At 52.5% G+C, this 21,816-nt stretch overlaps 1 protein-coding gene across 1 annotated transcript in view; it reads right to left on the bottom strand.

The window, feature by feature from the left end:
* The window catches only part of CD9 (CD9 molecule), a 36,909-nt gene extending 19,398 nt beyond the window's left edge, over positions 1-17,511 (bottom strand). The window contains exon 1 of the mRNA XM_007103670.4: positions 17,305-17,511. Coding sequence (XP_007103732.1) covers positions 17,305-17,370 — 66 coding nt within the window. The 5' untranslated portion in view covers positions 17,371-17,511. The remainder of the gene's footprint in view (positions 1-17,304) is intronic.
* Between the last annotated feature and the right edge of the window lie 4,305 nt (positions 17,512-21,816).

Raw genomic sequence — 21,816 nt, 5'->3', positions numbered from 1 at the left:
TTAAGAATCCACCTGCCAATGCAGGGGACAGAGGTTCAAGCCCTGGTCTGGGAAGATCCCACATGCCGCGGAGCAACTAAGCCTGTGCCAGCTACTGAGCCTGTGCTCTAGAGCCCGCGTGCCACAACTACTGAGCCCGCGTGCCACAACTACTGAAGCCCACGCACCTAGAACCCCTGCTGCACAACAGGAGGGGCCGCCGCAGTGAGAAGCCCACGCACCACAACGAAGAGTAGCTCCCACTCACCACAACGAGAGAAAGCCCGCACACAGCATCGAAGACCCAACACAGCCAAAAATAAAATAAAGTTATTAAAAAAAAAAATTTGATACTTTCCTGCCTTTGACCCAGGAGGTTGAAGGGGAAGATTAAATGAAGTGATACGTGTAAAACACTCTGACAACCGTGAGTGCTAGAGCCAGCCAGATTCTGGGGGGAATATCATGAGGACAGCAATAATGATAAACCTTGCGAACGACACGAAGACAAAAGTGGGGATAGTCATGGCTTCTGGTGGCCTCAGGTGGTGGGTGTCCTCCTCTGATCTGAGGAGGCGGCTGGGTGGGCACAGGGCGACTGAGGACAGTTGGGGGGTCTGTCTTCTGTGGGTCTGTGTGAGCGCGGTGTGCTGGGGGAGATGCCTCCAGAGCTCCACTAGCACCAGCCGGGATGGGGGGAGAGAAGTGGGGCGGGGAGGGTAAGGGACACGGTTGGCCGAGAGTGGAGCCCTCTGTCCTTCCTGGGATCCCAGGCTGCTTCCGTGAGCGAATTCACGCTGCAGGAAGCAGTTACTGAAGGAGCAGATCACACAGAGGGAGGGGATTTGACCTCTTTACTTCCTTCCTTCGGTAAGATCCGTATCAGCCCGGGATTTTTTTGTTAACATACTGGGCTTGGGAGACCTCAGCATAGCTGCCCCTGGCCACCCAGGAAGCCACAGAGGCTGAACCCTGAGGATGCAAAAGCTGCCTCACCACTCACGCCTGATGGAGCCTCGGGAGTGCAGATAAGGGCCTCTGTGTTCTCACGGCCTTTAGAAACAAGTCGGGCCACCTAGACCTGTGGGCTCCAGCCTCACCCATCTCCATGGCAACCCTGGCTCAGCACAGAGTGCCAAGCCTGATGGGCTGATTCACTGTCAGGAGCCTGGGCCGGGCACCGCTGGCAAGAGCAAACAGGAGCCGGCTCCCCAGTGTCTCTCTCACCCTCTCCAGGCACCCTCCTCCCCTGAGCTGGTGTCTCTGGAAGGATGAGGCACTTGGGCAGGAGCAGAGGTCTTGGAGTTCTGCCCTCTCCAGGCCCGCCGCACAGGATAACAACAGCGAAAACCAAACTCCACGCTGATCAGAAAAACACTGCCATGACTTGCTTTCCTTAAGGATCACAAGTAAACTGTGGGGGACTTCCCCGGTGGCGCAGTGGTTAACACTCCGCGCTCCCAATGCAGGGGGTGGGGGGGTTTCGATCCCTGGGCCAGGGAACTAGATCCCCCATGCATGCCACAACTAAGGAGCCCGCCTGCAGCAACTAAGGAGCTGCCTGCCACAACTAAGGGGCCCACGTGCCGCAACTAAGGAGCCAGCAAACCGCAACTAAGGACCCTGCGAGCCGCAACTAAGGAGCCCACCTGCTGCAACCAAATAAATAAATAAATAAAATAAAATAAATATTAAAAAAAAAAAGTAAACTGTTCGTTCATGGCAGAACTGAAAGATGCCAACCTGGGCGTATTACTAACATTAGTTTTATTACAGATGAACAGAAAAGCCCCAGAGATCACAGTCCTGAAGAACAACTGTCCCCCACCTTCCCCGTGAGTATGATCATTCTGGGGGCCATCTCGTCCCCTTGGGGATTCTTCTGAGCTGCACATCTACAGAAGCCTGTATCCTCTAAGGCCACTGGGAGACTTTTTTCCAGGCCAGAGGTTCCCAACACGTGGTGCCCAGATGAGCTGTAGTGGCAGCAGCATCACCTGGAAACTTGTCAGATGTGCAAACTTGTCCCCGTCCTGCACTTATTCGATTAGAAAACCAAGTGAGGTGAGGCCCAGTGATCTGTGTGGTTTTTTTTTTTTTTTTTTTGGCCACGCTGCGTGGCATGTGGGATCCTAGTTCCCCGACCAGGGATCAAACCCAATCCCACTGCAGTGGAAGCACGGAGTCCTGACCACTGGACTGCAGGGAAGTCCCAGCAATCTATGTTTGATTTTTTTTTCCGGTATGCGGGCCTCTCACTGTTGTGGCCTCTCCCGTTGCGGAGCACAGGCTCCGGACGCCCTGCATCGGCAGGCAGACGCGCAACCACTGTGCCACCAGGGAAGCCCCAAATGCTGGGTTTTTTGTTTTTGTTTTTGTTTTTGTTTTTTGCGGTACGCGGGCCTCTCACTGTCGCGGCCTCTCCTGCTGCGGAGCACAGGCTCCGGACGCGCAGGCTCAGCGTCCACGGCTCACGGGCCCAGCCGCTCCGCGGCATGTGGGATCTTCCCGGACCGGGGCACGAACCCGTGTCCCCTGCATCGGCAGGCGGACTCTCAACCGCTGCGCCACCAGGGAAGCCCTATGTTTTTAACAAGCACCTCCAGATGATTCTGCTGCCCACTCCGGTTTCAGAACCACTGCTCTAAGGCTTTCATTTAAACACTGAACAACTGGAGGAATGGAAAAGCTCTTTCTGGGGGTTCTGAACCCAGAGACCAGCTTTTGAAACGGTAGTGCCAAAGGGCACGAAGCTACGGAGCGGGGGTGTGAGCCTCCCCTGGGCGCAGGGCTCCTGTTGGCACTGGAAAGCCAGGGAGGGGGACTGGGGCTGAGGACCACCCTGGCTGCTGAATGGTGACAGCTAAGGGGGAGGATACAGGACAGGTAAGCAGGAAGGAAGCAAGAGGTAACAAAGACAGATACTGGCTAGACAACGCCCTCTTGAAACCACTGAGCGGGGAAGTCACAGTAAATGCTCAAGTCGGAACCTGCATTTGGCTTCTCCACGTGCCTCCAGCCACAGACTCACCTGGTGAACCCTCCTCCCCCAGACGCCAAAATGACTCGGCAGCCCCCGCAGCAGGGCGCTCTTGGCAAAAACTTCCCCAATTTCTGCAGCCTACGTTCTCCCCAGGACGGGCTGCCATTGTGTATGGAAGTGGACTCTTCCTCAAATCACCCCAAATTCTAGGAAAACAACATTAAAAGAAAAAAAAAAAAGAACACATGCAGAGGCTGCTGGTCAATGACCTTGTAGGTTTATCTAGAGTTACTGTTGATTTGACTGTGGCAGGCTTTTCTGTCCATTAGTAACTCCTCCAGAGGTTAGGGAAAGGAAAATAAATAATATAATAATAGTAGCAGTCACTCTTTATGAGCACTCACTCGTGTCCTACATCGCAGGAGGTGATTTAAGTATATTATCTCATTTAATCTGCTCGGCACACTTATTTTATAGGTGAAACAGAGAGGTTAAGCAACTGGCTCAAAAAGACACAGCCAGCAAGAGGCAGAGCTGACTCTGAACCAGATCCATGCAGCCAGCAGCTCAGAGGCACACTCTTCCCAACACTGTGCTCCCTCCCTGCCAGCTGGTGAATGGGAACCCCCAAGAAATTTTCGGGGTGGGGGGATGACAAGAGTCTGGTCTGGACACCTTGAATTTGGCAGGATGCTCTGACCTAAACCTTACCTTGCCTGCTGGCTAGACGAGTCCAATTTAGGGCATCAATGCCAGCCAAGGCCAGGGCCAAGGGAGGGAATGACCACGGACTCATCCTTTGGGTCTGTTCTCTCTCGCCCCTCCCCCTCTCCCTCTGGTGAGCATGGGACAGGTGGTGGCCTCAAAAGCCCACCCTCAGCGGGTCCCAGAGGAAATGAACCCTTCAGGGCCAGTTCTATCTTCCTTTCTTTGCTTCCCAAGGTGTCCATACAGAAGCAATGGTGACTTTGGCTCTGTCCCCTCTGGGACCTGGCTTCAAGGTGTCAAAAAGTTCTCCATAAGAGGGATCCAGCCCTTTGGGAAGCAGGAGGTTAGCGTTGAAGGAGAGATGCCGAGGCCGCCCCTCTTGGGCAGATTCCACAAGAGGGGCCCCTGTCAACTGGGTACCCTTATGGGCCACTCCAAGCAAAGCCCCAAACTGGTCCCCCCCTCCCTCCCCTTTCCCAAACCAGGGGAAACTCTGAAATGGGCGTTTTGTAGACAGATGAAAAGATAAGTCGTCCGTTTCACCTTCTGAAAGAGAGGAAGGCTGGTGGTAAAATTTCAGCTTTGAGCAATGCCCTCAGTGATGCGGTTTCGCAGAGCTGAAGCAATAAGTTGGGGACGAATGTGAGTGCTTTAGAACAACTTCAACCTCTGAAAAATTCTAAGGAGAAGTAGCTCCTTCCATAATAGTAACTAAACAACAGTTGCAGAAGCTGACAGCTGAGCTCTTGCTATGAGCCAGGTACCATGACAATAACCTGACGTTAAATATCCCGTTCTTGCGCCCAATGACCTTGTATTATTGTACGCAGGTTGCATGATGACACACTCATTACCCACATTAGGAAAGTGAGGCCTAAGGAGAGTCACCAACTGGCTGCCTCCCACCAGGAATCGACATTTCCAACAATTCAACCCCTCCTTCCCCCAATAATCCCCCTGGGTCATAACGCCCCCTGCTGCACTGTGTTGCTCTTTTACACAATGCAGCACCTTGAGGGGAGGTCTCAACAGCAACAAAATCCAACCACCACCCCCCCCGCACCCCCGTCTTCTCCCAAGCCAGGACCTCAGGGAGGCAGACTTCTGCTATTTAGTGCCCTAAACACTGAGAAGATTGTGGTACCTACCCCACCACCTAGATAATCCAACATTAAAAAAAAATAATAATAAAAATTGTAGGATAAGTCTAAAGAATTAACTTTCCCCAAGTTCCTGAGCACAGGCTCAGCCTGTCTGTGGACCTCTTGGCCTCCCTTTCCGGTGATGCTAATGCTCCTGGGGGCCTCCTGGGAGGACGCGGGGTGGTGGCTCAATAGCTACAGCCTGTGGGTGCCACCATCTTGCTCTGCTGGCCTCTTTTGGGCAACTGTGTTCAGCTTGCTAACAGGGGAACATTCCCTGGAAGCACATAGTGAGAGATTTCCCAGGGAGAAGAGGAATACTGGGAGACCAGAGTCCTCCTTTTAGGCCCTGCTGCCTTTTCTGAATCTGAGGATGCTGGTGGGACTGCCTTAGACTCTGCAAGGTAGTTCCGATCATCCCAGCTTGAGATGACGAAACAGGCTCAGAGAGGTAAAGTAACTTGCCCTCGGTCACACAGCAGGTATGCAGTGACTCAGCTGACAGTTCTCTCCCTGGCACATGCACAGCATGTGCCAGGCAGAGGTCAGTTTCTTAACTGCCTGTCTCATCCCTCGTGGAAGGGAGGTAGCTTGGTCCCCTCTCTGGGGTGTGGCAGAGGATGAAAGATCTTGTAAGCTTCTTCTCAGCACAGCTTTATGGAAATTAGGCAGTGACCTGGTCTGAACAAGTTCAAGACTTGAGAAATCCTCCCTCCTGAGGACTGAGCCAGCATCATTTAAAAACCAGAGCCCTGGGTGGGACTTCCCTGGTGGTCCAGTGGTTAGGACTCTGCGCTTCCAATGCAGGGGGCTCGGGTTCCATCCCTGGTCGGGGAACTAAGATCCTGCATGTCTCGCGGTGTGGCCAAAAGAGAAAAAAAAGAAAAAAAGAAAACCAGAGCCCTTATTCTGCCTAAGAGGAGAAAAGTTTTAGCTAATACAAGGTGCCAGTGTTAAGTTGTTTGGGGCTCTGAGGGATTGGGAGGGAGGCCTCTGCCCAAGGTAACCTCCTTCTAAACAAGAAGTTTCAAGTTTCCACTGCCTGCTGGCCAGACGTGTAGCAGACGTCAGCCAGCCCGTAAATCCATTTTCTGCTGAAAGCAGGCATTCTGATCTTAACCAAAATCATCTGATGTGGGGGATTGTTTTGGGGCTGTTTTGCTTTAAATTCCAGAATACCACTGTGTTTTCCATTGTGTATGCCTAACTAAGATGCCTGGTGATCACACACACACATACACACTCTTGCGGATACGCTTTAGCCACAAGGACCAGCTAGCTCTCATTCCACCTGTGGAACCTGTTACTACCACTTGCTCGCGTGGCCCCGAGTGGTGGGAGATGCCCCTTGCCCTATTCCTCTGCCACGATCCCCTCTTCATTTTAGTCTCAATGATTAAACAGCAAGCCCTCCACTGTCTGCTGTGTCCCCCGCTTCACCCGAAGCACGTCACTTGAATCATTTAATTTTCTCAACAGACCCACCGGGTAGGTAATATTAACTTCTGTTTTCGAGATGAGAAGTTTCAGGCACTGAAGTTCAGGAGCTTGTCTTGAGATCACATGGCAAAGAGGTGCCTGAGTTACAACCTGGACCCAGAACAGTCTGACTGCAAAGCCCAAATTCTCAATCATTTTGCTAAGCTCAAAGGTCTTTTTGATCCATTTTGTTAATTTCAGGGCCAGAATTTTTCACTTTTATCCTTTCTCCTTCCCGGTCACAGCTGATTCTATTTCAAAAGTGGCGTCTTCGATCCATAAAGGCCCCAAGAGAGCCCACATGTAAGAGCAGAGGGCCTATCTTCTCACGACAGGAAGGTACCTGCCATGGCCACCTGGCCTGCAGGTGCCATCGGAGTCTGGCATCTCTCTGGGGGAGCCTGATGGACAGAGTCTAGAGAGAGAGCCTGGGACTCCTCTTGCTGGCCTCTGGCTAGAGAGCTCTGGCATGTTCTTGCTGGCAAGCCAGAATTGAGTGTGGCCACAGCCCTGCTCTGGGAAACAGACTCTCCAGAGTAAGCTGGTACGTTCCCTTCTCGTCCCAGCTTCACCACTGCAAGCCTGGCAAGTGCAGACACCGCTGCAGCTGCCCATTGGCCGCTGTCCTTGTATCCCTATAGGAATGGCCTGAAGGTGGGACCAGAGCCTTTGCCCGCCCCTTACAGCACCATCCTGCCAGCAGAGGACAAAGGGAATGAGAGGGCTTCACTGCAGGCCTGTCTCACAGCCCTGGGCACGGGGCCCTGAGAGGCGTGAGGATCACACCAGCTCCCCTTTCTAAGGGTCCCTTCCCCAGCTCTGGAAGAGAATGTAATTTCTAGTTGAAATGAGTTTTCTGGCCTCTTAAGGGTTATCTGTCTTGGGGAGCCAGGGCTATAATTTGATTGAAGTGGGGGAAAGTAGAGTGTGGGACGACTTCCCCAGGCTTGTAGAAAGGAGGCTTTAAAAAGTTTGAGCATAGGGAGGGCTTCCACCAGTGGTGCAGTGGTTAAGAATCCACCTGCCAGTGCAGGGGACACAGGTTCGAGCCCCCGTCCAGGAAGATCCCACGTGCCACGGAGCAACTAAGCCTGTGAGCCACAACTACGGAGTCTGAGCTCTAGAGCCCGTGAGCCACAACTACTGAGCCTGAGTGCCACAACTACTGAAGCCCACGCAACAAGAGAAACCACCGCAATGAGAAGCCCGCGCACTTCAATGAAGAGCAGCCCCCGCGCAGCAACGAAGACCCAATGCAGCCAAAAATAAATAAGTAAATTTATTAAAAAAAATTTTTTTTTTGAGCATAGGGAATTCCCTGGTGGTCCAGTGGTTAGGACTTCGTGTTCCACAGCAGGGGGCCCGGGTTTGGTCCCTGGTCGGGGAACTAAGATCCCGCAAGCTGCCCAGCGTGGCTAAAAAAACAAAAAAAAGTTTGAGCATAATAGTAACAGGTTGAAGAGATTAGTGGTAGGACGGGAATAAAACACAGACCTACTAGAACATGGACTTGAGGACATGGGGAGGGGGAAGGGTAAGCTGTGACGAAGTGAGAGAGTGGCAGGGACATATATGCACTACCAAATGTAAATTAGATAGCTAGTGGGAAGCTGCCGCATAGCACAGGGAGATCACCCCTGTGCTTTGTGACCACCGAGAGGGGTGGGACAGGGAGGGTGGGAGGGAGGGAGACGCAAGAGGGAAGAGATATGGGAACATATGTATATGTAGAACTGATTCACTTTGTTGTAAAGGAGAAACTAACACACTATTGTAAAACAGTTATACTCCAATAAAGATGTTAAAAAAAAAAAAATAGTAACAGGTTGAAATCCATGGCCCAACATCACAAGAAGGTGCTTACAGTGCATCAGGGTGAGCAGGAGGAAGAGTCTTTAAGGGGGACGAGTTTCCTGTCCTTGCAGGACACATTCTGCTGAGGGTGGCTTCCCACACAACAGAGGCGGGCATGGATGTGAGGGGTGCAGGCAAACTGGTACACTTCAATTGTTCATTTAGATGGGAAGAGGTGGTTTTTTTTTTTTTTTTTTTTTTTTTTGCGTTACACGGGACTCTCACTGTCGTGGCCTCTCCCGTTGCGGAGCACAGGCTCCGGACGCGCAGGCTCAGCGGCCACGGCTCACGGGCCCAGCCGCCCCGCGGCATGTGGGATCTTCCCGGACCGGGGCACGAACCCGTGTCCCCTGCATCGGCAGGCGGACTCTCAACCACTGCGCCACCAGGGAAGCCCGGAAGAGGTGTTTTTGATTCAGATTTGTAAATAACTTTGTCTTAGTCCATTAAGGCTGCTGTAACAAAGCACTGTGGACAGGGTAAAAGTCCAAGATCAAGGCACCAGCAGATTTGGCATCTGGTTTGGACTCGCTTCCTGGTTCACAGAGGCCTATCTTCTCACTAGAATCTCACATGGTTGAAGGGAGAAGGGAACTCTGGGGCCTCTTCTTCTTCTTCTTTTTTTAAAATAAATTTATTTATTTTGTTTATTTGTTTTTGGCTGTGTTGGGTCTTCGCTGCTGCGCACAGGCTTTCTCTAGCTGCGGCAAGAGGGGGCTACTCTTCGTTGTGGTGCACGGGCTTCTCATTGCAGTGGCTTCCCTTTGTTGCAGAACACGGACTCTAGGCACGCAGGCTTCAGTAGTTGCGACATGCGGGCTTCAGTACTTGCAGCACGTGGGCTCAGTAGTTGTGGCTTGTGGGCTCTAGAGCTCAGGCTCAGTAGTTGTGGCACATGGGCTTAGTTGCTCTGCGGCATGTGGGATCTTCCCAGACCAGGGCTCAAACCCGTGTCCCCTGCATTGGGAGGCGGATTCTTAACCACTGCGTCACCAGAGAAGTCCGGCCTCTTCTTATAAGGGCACTAATTCCATTCATGAGGGCCCCATCCTCATGACCTAATCACTCCCAACAGCCCCTCCTCCAAATAAAACTGCATTGGACTTTAGTATTTAACATATGAATTCGGAGAGGCCTAAACAGTCTATAGCAAACTATCTTTTAAACTAAACTTCCCAAAGAAGACATACAGATGGCCAACAGGCACATGAAAAGATGCTCAACAACACTAAACATCAGGGAAATGCAAATCAAAACCATAATCAGATATCATGTTATACCTGTCACAATGTCTATTATCCAAAGGACAACAAATAACAAGTGTTGATGATAATGTGGAGCAAGGGAACCTTGTGCAGTCTTGGTGGAAATGTAAATTTGTGCACCCAGTATGCAAAAGAGTATGGCGGTTTCTCAAAAGATTAAAAATAGAACTACCACATGATCCAGCAATTTCACTTCTGGTTACATAGCCAAAGAACATGAAAACACTAATTCGAAAAGATACACGCACCCCTATGTTCACTGCAGCACTATTTACAATAGCCAAGACATGGAAACAACCTAAATGTCCATCCATAGATAAATGTATAAAGAAGATGTGGTACATATATACACTAGAATATTATCCAGCCATAAAAAAAGAAAGAAATCACACCATTTGTGACAACATGGATGGACCTGGAGGGTATTATGCTAAATGAAATCTGGAAAACAAAACAAATGAACAAACCAAACCAAACCCAACCCATAGACACAGAGAACAGACTGGTGGTTGCCTGAGGGAAAGGAAGGCTGAGGAGGTAGGTGAAATAGGCGAAGGGGATCCAGAGGTACAAATTTTCAGTTATAAAATAAATAAGTTATGGGGATGTGATGTACAGCAAGGTAACTATAGTCAGTGATATTGTTTTGCAAATTTGAAAGCTGCTCCATCTCAAGAAAAAAAAATTCTGTAACTTTGTATAGTGACAGATGGTAAGTAGACTACTCTGGCAATCATTTTGCAACGTGTATGAATGTCAAATCATTATGTTGTACACTGGAAACTAAAGGAATGTTGTATGTCAATCATACTTCAATTAAAACACACACATGCTGTAAAGCAGAAATCAAACACAACATTGTAAATCAACTATACTTCCATAAAATTAAAACACACACCAAACTTCTATTCAGTTGAAACGCAATGAATTCGCAACTATGTATGATTTTGCTGATCTTTCATTTAAAGCTTTAATAAATCAACCTTCTCATTTGCTACTGAGTCAACCAGTGTAAGTTTAAAGATAAATTAAAACTAAAATGCTATAGAAATGTGTTTTGAATTCACTAAAACGGTCTAATTTACTTTATTATATTTTTAACCCCCAGTCAAGGATTTTCTCCTATGATCCACGTGTGGTGTTGTTTCTGCCCTTGGACACTGACATGCAGCTCAGACTGGGAGGAAAAGGGGCCTCCTCTCAGCAGTTTGGAGGCAGGGGCTCGGTAGAAGTCATGGCCCCCATCTGCCTGGGTCTGAGAGAGGTGAAGACTGGGACCTTGAGAGTGTAGCGGGTAGCCTGTGGAGGGTGACTTCCCTAACACAGCCAGGGACACCGTTTCTGCTCCCTTGCACAATGCTTAGCAAGAGGACTGAGCAAAAGGACGGAATGACTTTCTCCACGTCAACAGTGCACACACCTCTCTACCCAGGGATCTTCCCTGGGATCAAACAGATCGGGGCCCTCTCCTCCAAGTCAGCGGGCTTCGTCCTCCCTGCTACGTAGCCAGGCTGTACATCACAACTCAGAGGTCTGCGTCTCCAGAGACCCCAAGGAGACGCATCACCCTTTCCAAAGTCCTCAGGGGCAAGGCCAGAGAAGGCCAGCCGAGCCTTCTAGTTTCCATTTGTGGGAAAGACAGGACCCTGCTCTTTCCCAGCAAAGACAAATCACCCAAGCTCCAGACAAATTGCCCAAGCTCCAGGACTAGGAATACAGAACACTCCTTAAATTAATCTCGAGGCCAAGCCACTCCTTGGGCGAGGATTAAGCTGACAGTCAGAGCAAGGATGGGTGGGGAGGCCAGAGCTCCAGTCAGGGCTGCCCTTGATCGTCGGGGAACCTAGGGGCTCTCTAATGCCCTCCTCAAAGTCCCCCCAGCTCCCCTGCGCAGTCCTGGAGAGCAGTGAGGCAACCCACACCTCATGGCAGAAACGTGGGATTCAGGACAGAGCAGGGGTTGCCTGGAAACCAATATGTGGTGTTTGATATGGGGAGGTTCATGGGTCTCTGGAGAAAAAAGCAAAAAAACGGGGACTGTGTGTTTCTGGAGGCAGGTCCGATTGATTTCATGGGATTCCCCCAAAATGTTTGGACCTGCCAGTCGAGGATGACAGCAAGCAGTACTTAAAAGCTATCCAGGGACTTCCCTGGTGGCGCAGTGGCTGGGAATCCGCCTGCCAATGCAGGGGACACGGGTTCGAACTCTGGTCCGGGAGGATCCCATATGCCGTGGGGCAACTAAGCCCGTGTGCCACAACTACTGAGCCTGTGCTCTAGAGCCTGCGAGCCACAACTACTGAGCCCATGTGCCACAGTTACTTAAGCCCGTGTGCCTAGAGCCCGTGCTCCGCAACAGCAGAAGCCACCGCAATGAGAAGCCCATGCACCGCAATGAAGAGTAGCCCCGGCTCGCTGCCACTAGAGAAAGCCCGCGCGCAGCAACGAAGACCCAACGCAGACCAAAATAAGTAAATAAAAAAATAAATAAATTTATTTAAAAAAAAAAAACCAAACAAAAAACTATCCAGAACTAAGTATTTCTTTGGTGGAGGGGAGGAATTACTGGATGGATGTAATTAAAATAAAATTATCTCATCTGGAGACAGGACGCTGCTTTCCACAGCTGCCTGCCATCACTTGACGGAAAATGCAAATGTCCCTGGACCAGCATTACTTTTTCCACGGAATGAAACAGGCAAGTGATCTGCAGTCAGACTTCAAAAACATAAATTTAAAAATATATATATTGTTTAGATTAGCGCTTTTGGTCTCCTTAATTCCCTCAGTTGCAAATGATTATCTCTGGGTGAACCTGGGTTCGACAGGCTCTTCCCCAGATTTTCAAACCCCCAAACCACGAAGTCACTGCTCTTCTGTAAGTGAGAGGGAAAGACGGTTTCTGCAAGTCTTTGGTTGAAAAGACCTGAGGCGGCTCCAAATAAAGTTCCCCTGACCCCGCCCCCGGGGGGAGGCAGGAACACGGCACAAAAACATGCAGCTTCTTGAAACTTTTTCTTCACGTTCCTCTCCCCAGACTCTCCGGAATATGCAGCCACCAAGGAGGCAACGGGACCACAGAAGCCACGGTAACCCGTGACGTCGGGTCCCTCACCCTCACAGCCAGACACACCCAAGAAAGACGGTCAAGGCTTGTGCTCTTTGGCAGAAAGGGTGCTTTTGTTAAGTCCCAGGCGTATTATTAAGTCCCAAACTGTGCAACCAATCCCCTAAACCGTGCCTCCTTGTAAAATGGAATCGAACAGGAAAACAGACAAACCGACCACGGACACACAGCCCTGTGTGTTAAGAGTGAGGATGTGTGCATCTGACACAAAGGAAAGATGTGAGAACGGTGATGTGTGAGGTCTGAAGCCGCAGCAGACTCGTTTAGCGGAGTAAGTGCTCGGGGTGAGGACGGCCCTCGAAAGGGCTTCTTATCAAAGCGGTTCCAAACTCAGGTCCGAACCGGCAGCTGCTTCCCTTGAGCACAAGAGGGTATGGTCTGGAATGGTGCCAGGTGAGTGTGCGCGTGCGCGCGCGCGTGTGCGCGTGTAGAGGAATCCTCCCCATCCCCCAAATCAGGACTCCAATCTGTTGTTGACAACCATCGCGGGGCAAAGTGGGGGGAAAGCCTCAGGAGCCCGGACAGGCAGAAGTCTTATTTTCCTGAGCAGATGCAGGCACCTGGCCTCCCCAAACCTGCCAGCCTCTGTGCAAACACAGCCGGCTCTCGCAGGGCTCGGGCTGTCTGGGTGCCAAACGTGGAAGCCATTTCACGCAAGAGCCCCAGCTGCTTGCTCCGTCCAGCACTGAAGGCAAACAGCTTCTGGGTGAAGCAGCAGGTTGGGTGGGAGGGGCTTCTGCCAGTGCCACCCCGCTCGCCCATCCCCCGCCTGGACCCCGCATTCCGGATTTCTCCGCACGCAGTTTTATTTTCAGAAGTGGGGCTGCCCCACAGTCAGACGTGCGGCCACATATGAAATGGAGTCAGGGTCCTGATGTGGGAATCGCAGAGGTGTGTGGAGGAACGAGGCTGGAAGTGATGCAGGACGAGAAGAAGAAGGGGGGACGTGTGTGGACGTGGGGTGTGCACCTGGCTACCTCTCTCTGGTTTCAACTTCCACTCTTCCTCAGGCCATTGCTCCCACCCTCCCCACCTCCTCAACCCCCTTTCCACACAGGGATGACAAAAGCTCCACCCTGGAAGTTTACTCCTCATCCAGGACTAGGCTCCTGGGCTAAGTGCATCACGCGCATGCGCTCATGTAACCCGCAGCAACCCCAGGGGGTAGGCACCAGCTCCACCCTGGAAGTTTACTCCTCATCCAGAACTAGGCTCCTGGGCTAAGTGCATCACATGTAACCCGCAGCAACCCCAGGGGGTAGGCACCAGCTCCACCCTGGAAGTTTACTCCTCATCCAGGACTACGGTCCTGGGCTAAGTGCATCACGCGCATGCGCTCATGTAACCCACAGCAACCCCAGGGGGTAGGCACCAGCTCCACCAGGTGACTGGCAAATCCAACCCAGAGCCACTCTGACCACTAGGCAGCACTGCCACAAAAGGCTGAGGGTGACCAAAACAGAGAACCCCCCCAGACAGAGAGACCCCACCCAGGGGGAGTGGAGGGAACTTGGGGTTACCAGGAAAGAGGGGCACGACTCAGGCCCCAGACGTCAAGAGGCCTCTGAATGAAATGAAGCCACGCTCTGAGTCAAGCCTGGGTACCCACTGCACACTTCCATTTCCTGACTCCTGTTTTGGGTCGTGTGGGAATGTCCTTTGCTGTAGGCCCTGGGGGTGGGGCTGGTTTCATAGACTGAGCTACTGAAGGGACCTTTCTGGACCGTTTGCTCCAACCCACTGGTTTTACAGATGAGGAAAATGAGGTCTGGAATTCAAAAGTGACCTGCTCAAAGTGAGCTGGGGGCAGAGCTGGACTAACACGCAGGTCCCTGAACTCTGGTCCAGGCCTCTGTCCATGATTCTGTGAAGCCTGCCTTAGGCCTGCGAGACACCATTTCTTGGGAAAGAGAAATTCCCTGCTATTCCCATCAGTGAGGGAGGAGACGGGGTGAGAGGCAGGGAACAAAGGGGTGGGGGTGGGGGTGGGGGTAGAATGTGAAGGCCTTGCTCCTGGCCTGGACCAGAAGAGGTACACCGCTCCCCTCCCCCGCCCCAATCATTCCCACTGCTGCTGAGGTGGGCTTCTCCTCTCTGGATCCCTGCTGGACCACCCCTCAGCATCCTCTGTCCACGAGGTACTGGTGGCCCCTAGCCTCCCAACCCTGCTCTTCAAGGCCCACATCAGGTCCCAAACACCAAGTTTATAAATTCCTGGTCTCAAGAGAGAAAGGGAAGTGATGACGTCATAACAATCCAAGCAAGCAGTTCCCTCAGGTCATAGCTTCTCTTAAAAGCTATTTTTTGAGAGCTTGTTGCCATCCTCCTTTCATTCCCACTCAGCTGGGAATAGCAGTAGGTGGTGATGGAAAGCGTGCTGAACTTGGAGCCAACCAGACCTGCCTTCAAACTTACCTCTGATGCTATCCTGCCACATGACCCTGGCTGAGTCGTGGAACCTCTCTGGGGACTAGTTTCCTGGTCATCAGTAAAATGGGGATAATGCTACCTGCTCTGGCTGTACAATGAGATGTGGAAAAGGACTTTGCAGTAGCACGCTGCACAAGGGGATCATGGTGTTCCTTTATTCCAACACCTCCTAGGAGGGAGATGAGGGCTTCATCTCTACAGGGACCTGAATACCGGACGACTGAACAATAAACGATTTAGAGACATGAAGCTACTGCTGACCCCCACACACCACCTGTTACCAGGTCCCCTTGTTGGTTTTGTGATGGACGGAAGAGGACAGGACTTAAGGGAGCTAGGGGTTGGGGTACTGGCTGGGTTCCCGTGACGCTAGGCAGGTCAGCCGCTCTGGTTCCCGGTTCCCCTCTGTGAAGAAGAGGCTGGACTGAATGACCTCAAAAGTCATTTCTAATTCTATACCCAGCCGTTCCCAGAATGAGTCATTTCTGTTTCAGATGACACAGCCCATCAGCAGCACCTAGCGCAGGCAGGGGCAGGTCTGGATACAGTGGGGTGGCAGGCTGGAGTCAGTGAGAGGCTGAGCAGATACCTGAGTAGCCCGGGAGCCTCCCGCCAGGCTCCTGCAGGTGCCATGGGGCGGGGGGTATGGAGGCACCCTGGGAGTCCGTGGGTCCCCACGCCCCAAACCCTCACACAGCCTATGCAGATAGCTCTAGAGTAACCAAGAGACTGGCAGGGGAGAGACGGTGCTAGGGCGGAGGGAGAGGAAAACTCCTTAAAGGACAAGGGCGGGGTGGGGCGGGGTGGGGCGGGGCTAGTCAGCCTTCTACGTTCTTTCCTAGAGCCGGAGTTGGGGAGGCGGGGAGCCAAGGCTGGCAGCTAGCTGGCTGGCAGGGACACCCGGGAGGAGGGGGTGCTCACCACAGGAGGGTCTCCCTAGAGCAGGCCATGGGCTGGGCAGGGCACACCTATGCACTGTCCTCACTAGAGCAGGTGTTGGGTGTGATGAGTCTTGCAAGGGCAGGTCAATCTCATACCCCGTCAGCTCCAGAGAGAGGAATAAATCTCAGGAGCTTTTCCCTGGGGTTCATGGGGAAGCAGCTCCAAGGAAATAAGCACATTTTTGTTACAAGCCTCTGGTGGCTCGCCCCTGCTTCTACAGCCATCTCTATCGAGAGTGGCACAGGGCCTGCCTGCCTTTCCAAATGCTTTCCTGACTGCAAAAGGGCAAACACTGTCCACCTGTGAGCAGGGGACGTGGCCCGTGAACCAGGACACCCAAGTCCCCTATTCCTTGCTTCTTTCTTTGGGTGGCCCCTTAATCCCTCCAGGAGAGGTGCGGAGGGGCCACTCCCCTTCCCTGCTGCCGGCCTTAGCCTTCCCACTTGCAGACAGGCTGAGAGTGGCCGGCAGCAGAGAGTCCTGGAGCTCCCTGGCCTGCGTCCTCCCCAGGTGACAGTCCATTCCCTGTGGCCCCGCTCGGCTGCTGGGTGGGCTGGCGGGGAAGGGGGTGAGGCCGGCACCCGATCTCTCCCGGAAATGGAGAAACACAGGACTCATCCTACTGAGAGCGCCGATAGGCATCTGCCCCACCCCTGCCCAACTCTCCCGGAGTTCTCAACAGCTCAGATACTTATCGCTCTTCGGGGGGAAAAAAAAAAAATCAAGACAAGTTAGTCTTTCAGGTAGTTTCGAGGGAGCTCGGACTTTCTCACGCCGGCTCAGAATCAGTCTGAGAGCACGGGGGCCTGAAGGTTCCTCCTCGGGGGTGGAGGAGGGATCCCGACGCTCATTCAGGGACGGGGCCCGGGACGCTGACACCCGCGACCGGCGCGCCCCTTGCTCTCCGGCGTAAAGGTGCCAACAGACCTTCACTGAGCTCCTCCGGCGCCACCTTAGTCCCTTGGAGGGTCCGCATCCTCCCCTCCCCGCGGCCTCGGCCACTCGGGGGGACCCCACCCAGGTCACGAGCTGCACTGCCCGCCACAGTCCCCCTCGGGCAGGGCCTTGAGTCCCCAGCAGAGGGGGTGCTCCGTTTCTCCCTCCTGCACTCGGAGGGGATCAGGGTGGCAGCAAACACACCACCCCACCCCCGGCTCACTAGGGCCCCGCGCCCTCTGCCTGCCCCGCTTCGGACCAGCCCCGGACCAACGCGCTCTCCCAGCCCGTCTCGGCCCCCGCCGAGGAGCCAGCTGGCGGCCGCAGTGCCCTCTCCTCCCGCCAGGAGTCTTCCCCTGCGCAGGCGATGCCGGTGACCGGCAACCCCGACCGCGGACCGGCTGCCCGGGGCGGACAGGTGGCCCCGGAGAGGAGCGCGCGGCAGTCGCGCTCACTCACCCAGAAGATGAAGTTAAATCCGAACAGCAGATATTTGATGCACTTGGTGCCTCCTTTGACCGGCATGGTGCGCGCTAGACTGGCCTGGGCCGGACTGGTGTGGGACGGGGGCGCTTGAGGCCGGGACGGGCGGGACCAGGATTCGGACCGAGGTGCTGGCAGCTGCGGGTTGGCCTCAGGGCTGCACTTTTAAAAAGTGCCACTCCTCGGGCGCGCGCCGCCGCGGTGCGCATGTGCCGGGCTCCGCCCCCGCCCCGACCCCGCCCCGCTGGCCCCCGACCCCCGCCCCCGCCCCGCCGGCCCCGCCCCTCCCCGCCCCGCCCAGGTCCGGTGGCCGCGGCCCCTCCCGCCTCTGGCTCGGCCCTTCCCACCGAGTCGGCCGGCCTTGACTTCCCGCCATCCTCCCCGTTTCCTCCCAACAGTCCTGGTCCAGTCCGTCATCTTCGGCTGCTTTCGTCCCGGAGTAAGTGGAGGCCTCGCCCTTCCGGTTGTCGCCTGGTTTCCGCCCTTCCCGAGCCCTCTGCTTTGGGAGACCTTCCCCGGTGGTCGGGGCCGAGGTCCCTAAACCCAAGGCCGGCTGCCCGCAGAATGAGGGCTCTTCTTTGGCCTCGATTTAAAGGGAAGCTGCCTGGCCTTATGTCTCCCTGGGGCGGCTCCTTGCAAACCTTCACTCGTGAAGCACACTGTTACTCGGCACATCATGCGGAGCAGGAGGAATTAGAAGCTCGCCGTCCAGGTGGGAAGATCGGTTGGAGGCTTATGGGAGTAATTCTCAGATACCATCACTGAATAGTAATATGTCTGAGGGCCGGGCAGTCTGGGAGTGCTTCCTGGACTCGAGGTTCAGATGGCCCAGAGGAGAAGACAAAGGCTGTAGCCTGCCTTCTGTCTTGCCTCTACTCCCCACCACCCGCCCTCTTGCCTTTTGACTCTGCCCACTGCTACCTCTTTGATGCTCCAGTGCCAGAGTTCTTAGGGTGTTTCTCCTCCGCTCAAAAATGTCCCGCAAATGATAAATGTTGGCGAGGATGTGGAGAAAAGGGAACCCTCCTACACTGTTGGGGGGAATGTAAATTGGTGCAGCCACTATGGAAAGCAGTATGGAGGTTCCTTAAAAAAATGAAAAAGAGAACTACCCAGCAATTCCACTCATGGGTATTTATCCAAAGAAAATGAAAGCACTACTTGAAGATATATTTGCACCCCTGTGTTCATTGCAACATTATTTACAGTAGCCAAGATATGGAAACAGCATAAGTGTCCATCAATAGATGAAGGGATAAAGAAGATGTATATATACACAATGGAATATTACTCAGCCATAAAAAAGAATGAAATCTTGCCACTTGCAGCAACATGGATGGACCTAGAGGGTATTATATGGAGTGAAATAAATCAGAGGGAGAAAGTCAGATACTGTATGATTTCACTTACATGTGGAATCTAAAAAACAAACAAATATAACTAAACAGAAACAAAGTCATAGACACAGAGAACAAACAGGTGGTTGCCACAGGGAAGGGGTGTAGGGGTAGGAGAGAATTAGGTGAGGGAGATTTAAGAGGTACAAACTTTCACTTACAGAGTAAATGAGTCATGGGAATGAAATGTATAGTGTGGGGAATATAGTCCATAATTATGTAATATCTTCGTATGGTGACAGATGGTAACTAGAGTTGTGGTGATCATTTTGAAATGTATAGAAATATCGAATCACTGTGTTATGTATCATGAACTAACACAGTGTTGTAGGTCAATTATACTTCAAAAACAAGCAGACAGACTCAGAAAAAGAGATCAGATTTGTGGTTACCAGAGGTGGGGAGGGGAGGGGAAGAGGAATTGGATGAAGGTAGTCAAAAGGGACAAACTTCCCTTTATAAGGTAAATAAGTACTAGGGATGTAATGTACAATATAATACATAATTAACACTGCTGCAAGTTATAAAGGAAAATTGTTAAGAGAATAAATCCTGAGCTCTCATCACAAGGAGAAAATATAAATATTTTTCTATTTCTTTAATGTATGTGTATGAGATGTGGACATTCACTAAATCCACTGTGGTAATCATTTCATAATGTATGTGAGTCAAATCACTATGTCGTACACCTTAAATTTATAGAGTGCTGTAGGTCAGTTCTGTCTCAGTAAAACTGGAAGAAAAAAATTCTGCAGCTCCCCACATTCAATGAGATAAGTTAAAATTCCTCATCTTGCATCTGTAGGGGACACTCTGCCCTCCCCAGCACCCCAGGGCTGCACCTGGCATGTGATGTGTGCCCTCTGGCCGGCCTGCCTTCCCATCTTCACTTGTAGAAATTCTATGGCCCCTTAAACATTCCTTTCCTGTTTCTCACCAGAGGATGAGGAGATTCCCCCTACTTTTGAAATCCCAAAACCCTTTCGTATTTTTTTCAAAATGAAGTTTCCTTTGGTGTTTTTTTTTTTAAATTACAAAAACAAAACCTGCTCAAATACCGAAACATCAGAAAATGCCAATAAGCAAAAAAAAAAAAAAAAAAAAAGTAACTCAAAATAACACTCACCAGAAACAGCCTGCGTTACCACTTTGAAGTACATATTTTTCTCTGTTTATGATCCTTGTTAGATCTGTCTCATTGATGCGTTCATTCAAAAACACGTTTCAGTATCCTGTTAGGAGGGTATGTCCTTAGGGCAGGAGGGGGATGAGCGCGTTACAGGAGGTCAAGGAGAGAGGCTTAAAGGCCAGGGGGGCTTAAAGGAGGGGCCTTTGACCCAAATTGGGAAGCATGCTGCAGAACCCCGGGAAAAGTGGTTGCAATCATGGGAGAATCAGGCAAAGCTGGGGCTGGCGCCGTCTGGGGTCTGGGCTGGAGCTCACAGCTGGGGGAGGCGTGTTGGGGAGGTGAAGGTGGGGATGTAACTAGAGGTGCCGCGTGGTCCTGGACTCTGCACGCGGGGGTGAGGGGTCACTGAAGCGTTTATAAGCAGGGAACCTGTGCTTTAGGTAGTTGGGTGGCTGGTGGCAGGGGGCGGTTGGGGGTTGAGGGGAGGAGCAGGCAGGAGGCTCCCTGAGGACAAGGACCATTGTCTCTCTCTCTAGGCCTTGGCTCAGAGCTTTGGGGGGTTAGACTGAAAGGTGAGATGTATCAGGGCACCTGCAATTGGGGAGGGGGGCAGCCGGAGACGAAGGTGAGCTGGGGACCCGTGGAGGTACGTTAGGAGGCTGTGGAGTAGTTCAGGTGAGAGACCAAGGGGTGGGGCAACGGGGTGGAGGCTGGAGAGAGGGGGGCAAACCAGGAGAGGGGGTAGCGAGGGCAAGATCAGAGTCAGGCCAGCTGGAGCCGAGGAGGATATCATCGATTTCTTCTTCCAGTGTTTCTGGAGAGCCTGCTCTGTGTCCTATACATCCCCGATGCTAAGAAGACATGCCCTCTATCTCACCTGGAAGAATCTCAGTGCAGGCCAGACCAGTATAAGCCCCTGGGGTCTTTGCTTGTGGTGTAACCGAGCAGGACCCTATGGTGCCTTTCTGGGACAGGCCTCCCCCATATCCTCCGCTTTAGCTCGTCTCTTAAGTACCTACGTAATGGTATTTGATGCACATTTCCTGAGTTGTTTTACAGATGCTAAAACCCCCCACCAAAGGGAAGATGTTAACTACTTGATGACCTGAACACATAGCCCCAGGCCTCCTGGAGCCTAAGGACTGGTCGTGTTAACCCCTGTGGCACCGCCCCGTTACCTCACCGTCAGCCAATCAGAGAACTGTGCACAAGCGGATCACAGACCCTGCGACCCTTGTCCCTTGCCTGGCTTTTAAAAAAGCTTTGCTGAAACCCTTCAAAACCCGTCCCCTTGTATGGCCTGCCCTGATAAACCTTTCTCTGCTCCAAACTCCGACGTTTTGGTATGCTTGGCCTCACTGTGTGTCAGGCACACGAACTCGTGTTAACGGGGTGAGATGCGGCCTAGGAAATAGCAGGGGCTGGGGTGTGTACCCAGGTCTGCCTGAGCCGGGAGAGGCTTCCAGCGAGGGGGACACCGCCCGCCGCTGACTTTGGAAGGCGGGCCAGCAGACAGGGCTGGGGAGGGAACTCCAGGCCGAGGGAGCCATGTGGAAAGGCCCAGGCACAAAACCACAGGCAGCTGCTGGGGAAACCACCATAGTGGGTGAGACAGGGAAGGAAAAAGGACTGGGAAGGAGCAGCAACGGAAGCAAAGTTCCCTAAATGTTGCCAGTAGTGGCCAGGCCGAGGAGTTTTGCTGTTCTTTGCCAGGTCACTGCCCCTGACCCACCGTGGCCAGGGACGGTTGGGGTCCGGCAGGGTGTGGGGTGCTGAGGCCGGAAACCAGACAGGGTCTCGTGGTGCTGTTCTCAGCCAGAGTCCACCTGCTTTGGGAGAACAGGTCTAAGGAGAGAAAGGATTTGATCTTTTTAATATTCTCCTCTCCTCTCCCCGCCCCACCTCCTCATTCACAAGCCCAGATGGGAGGAGTTGAGCAAATATTTAAGCTTATAATAGAAA

The sequence above is a fragment of the Physeter macrocephalus genome, unplaced genomic scaffold (assembly GCF_002837175.3).
Source record: "Physeter macrocephalus isolate SW-GA unplaced genomic scaffold, ASM283717v5 random_434, whole genome shotgun sequence".
Lineage (NCBI taxonomy): Eukaryota > Metazoa > Chordata > Mammalia > Artiodactyla > Physeteridae > Physeter > Physeter macrocephalus.
Note: the sequence above shows the minus strand (reverse complement) of the source record. Positions and strands in the feature narration are given on the sequence as shown.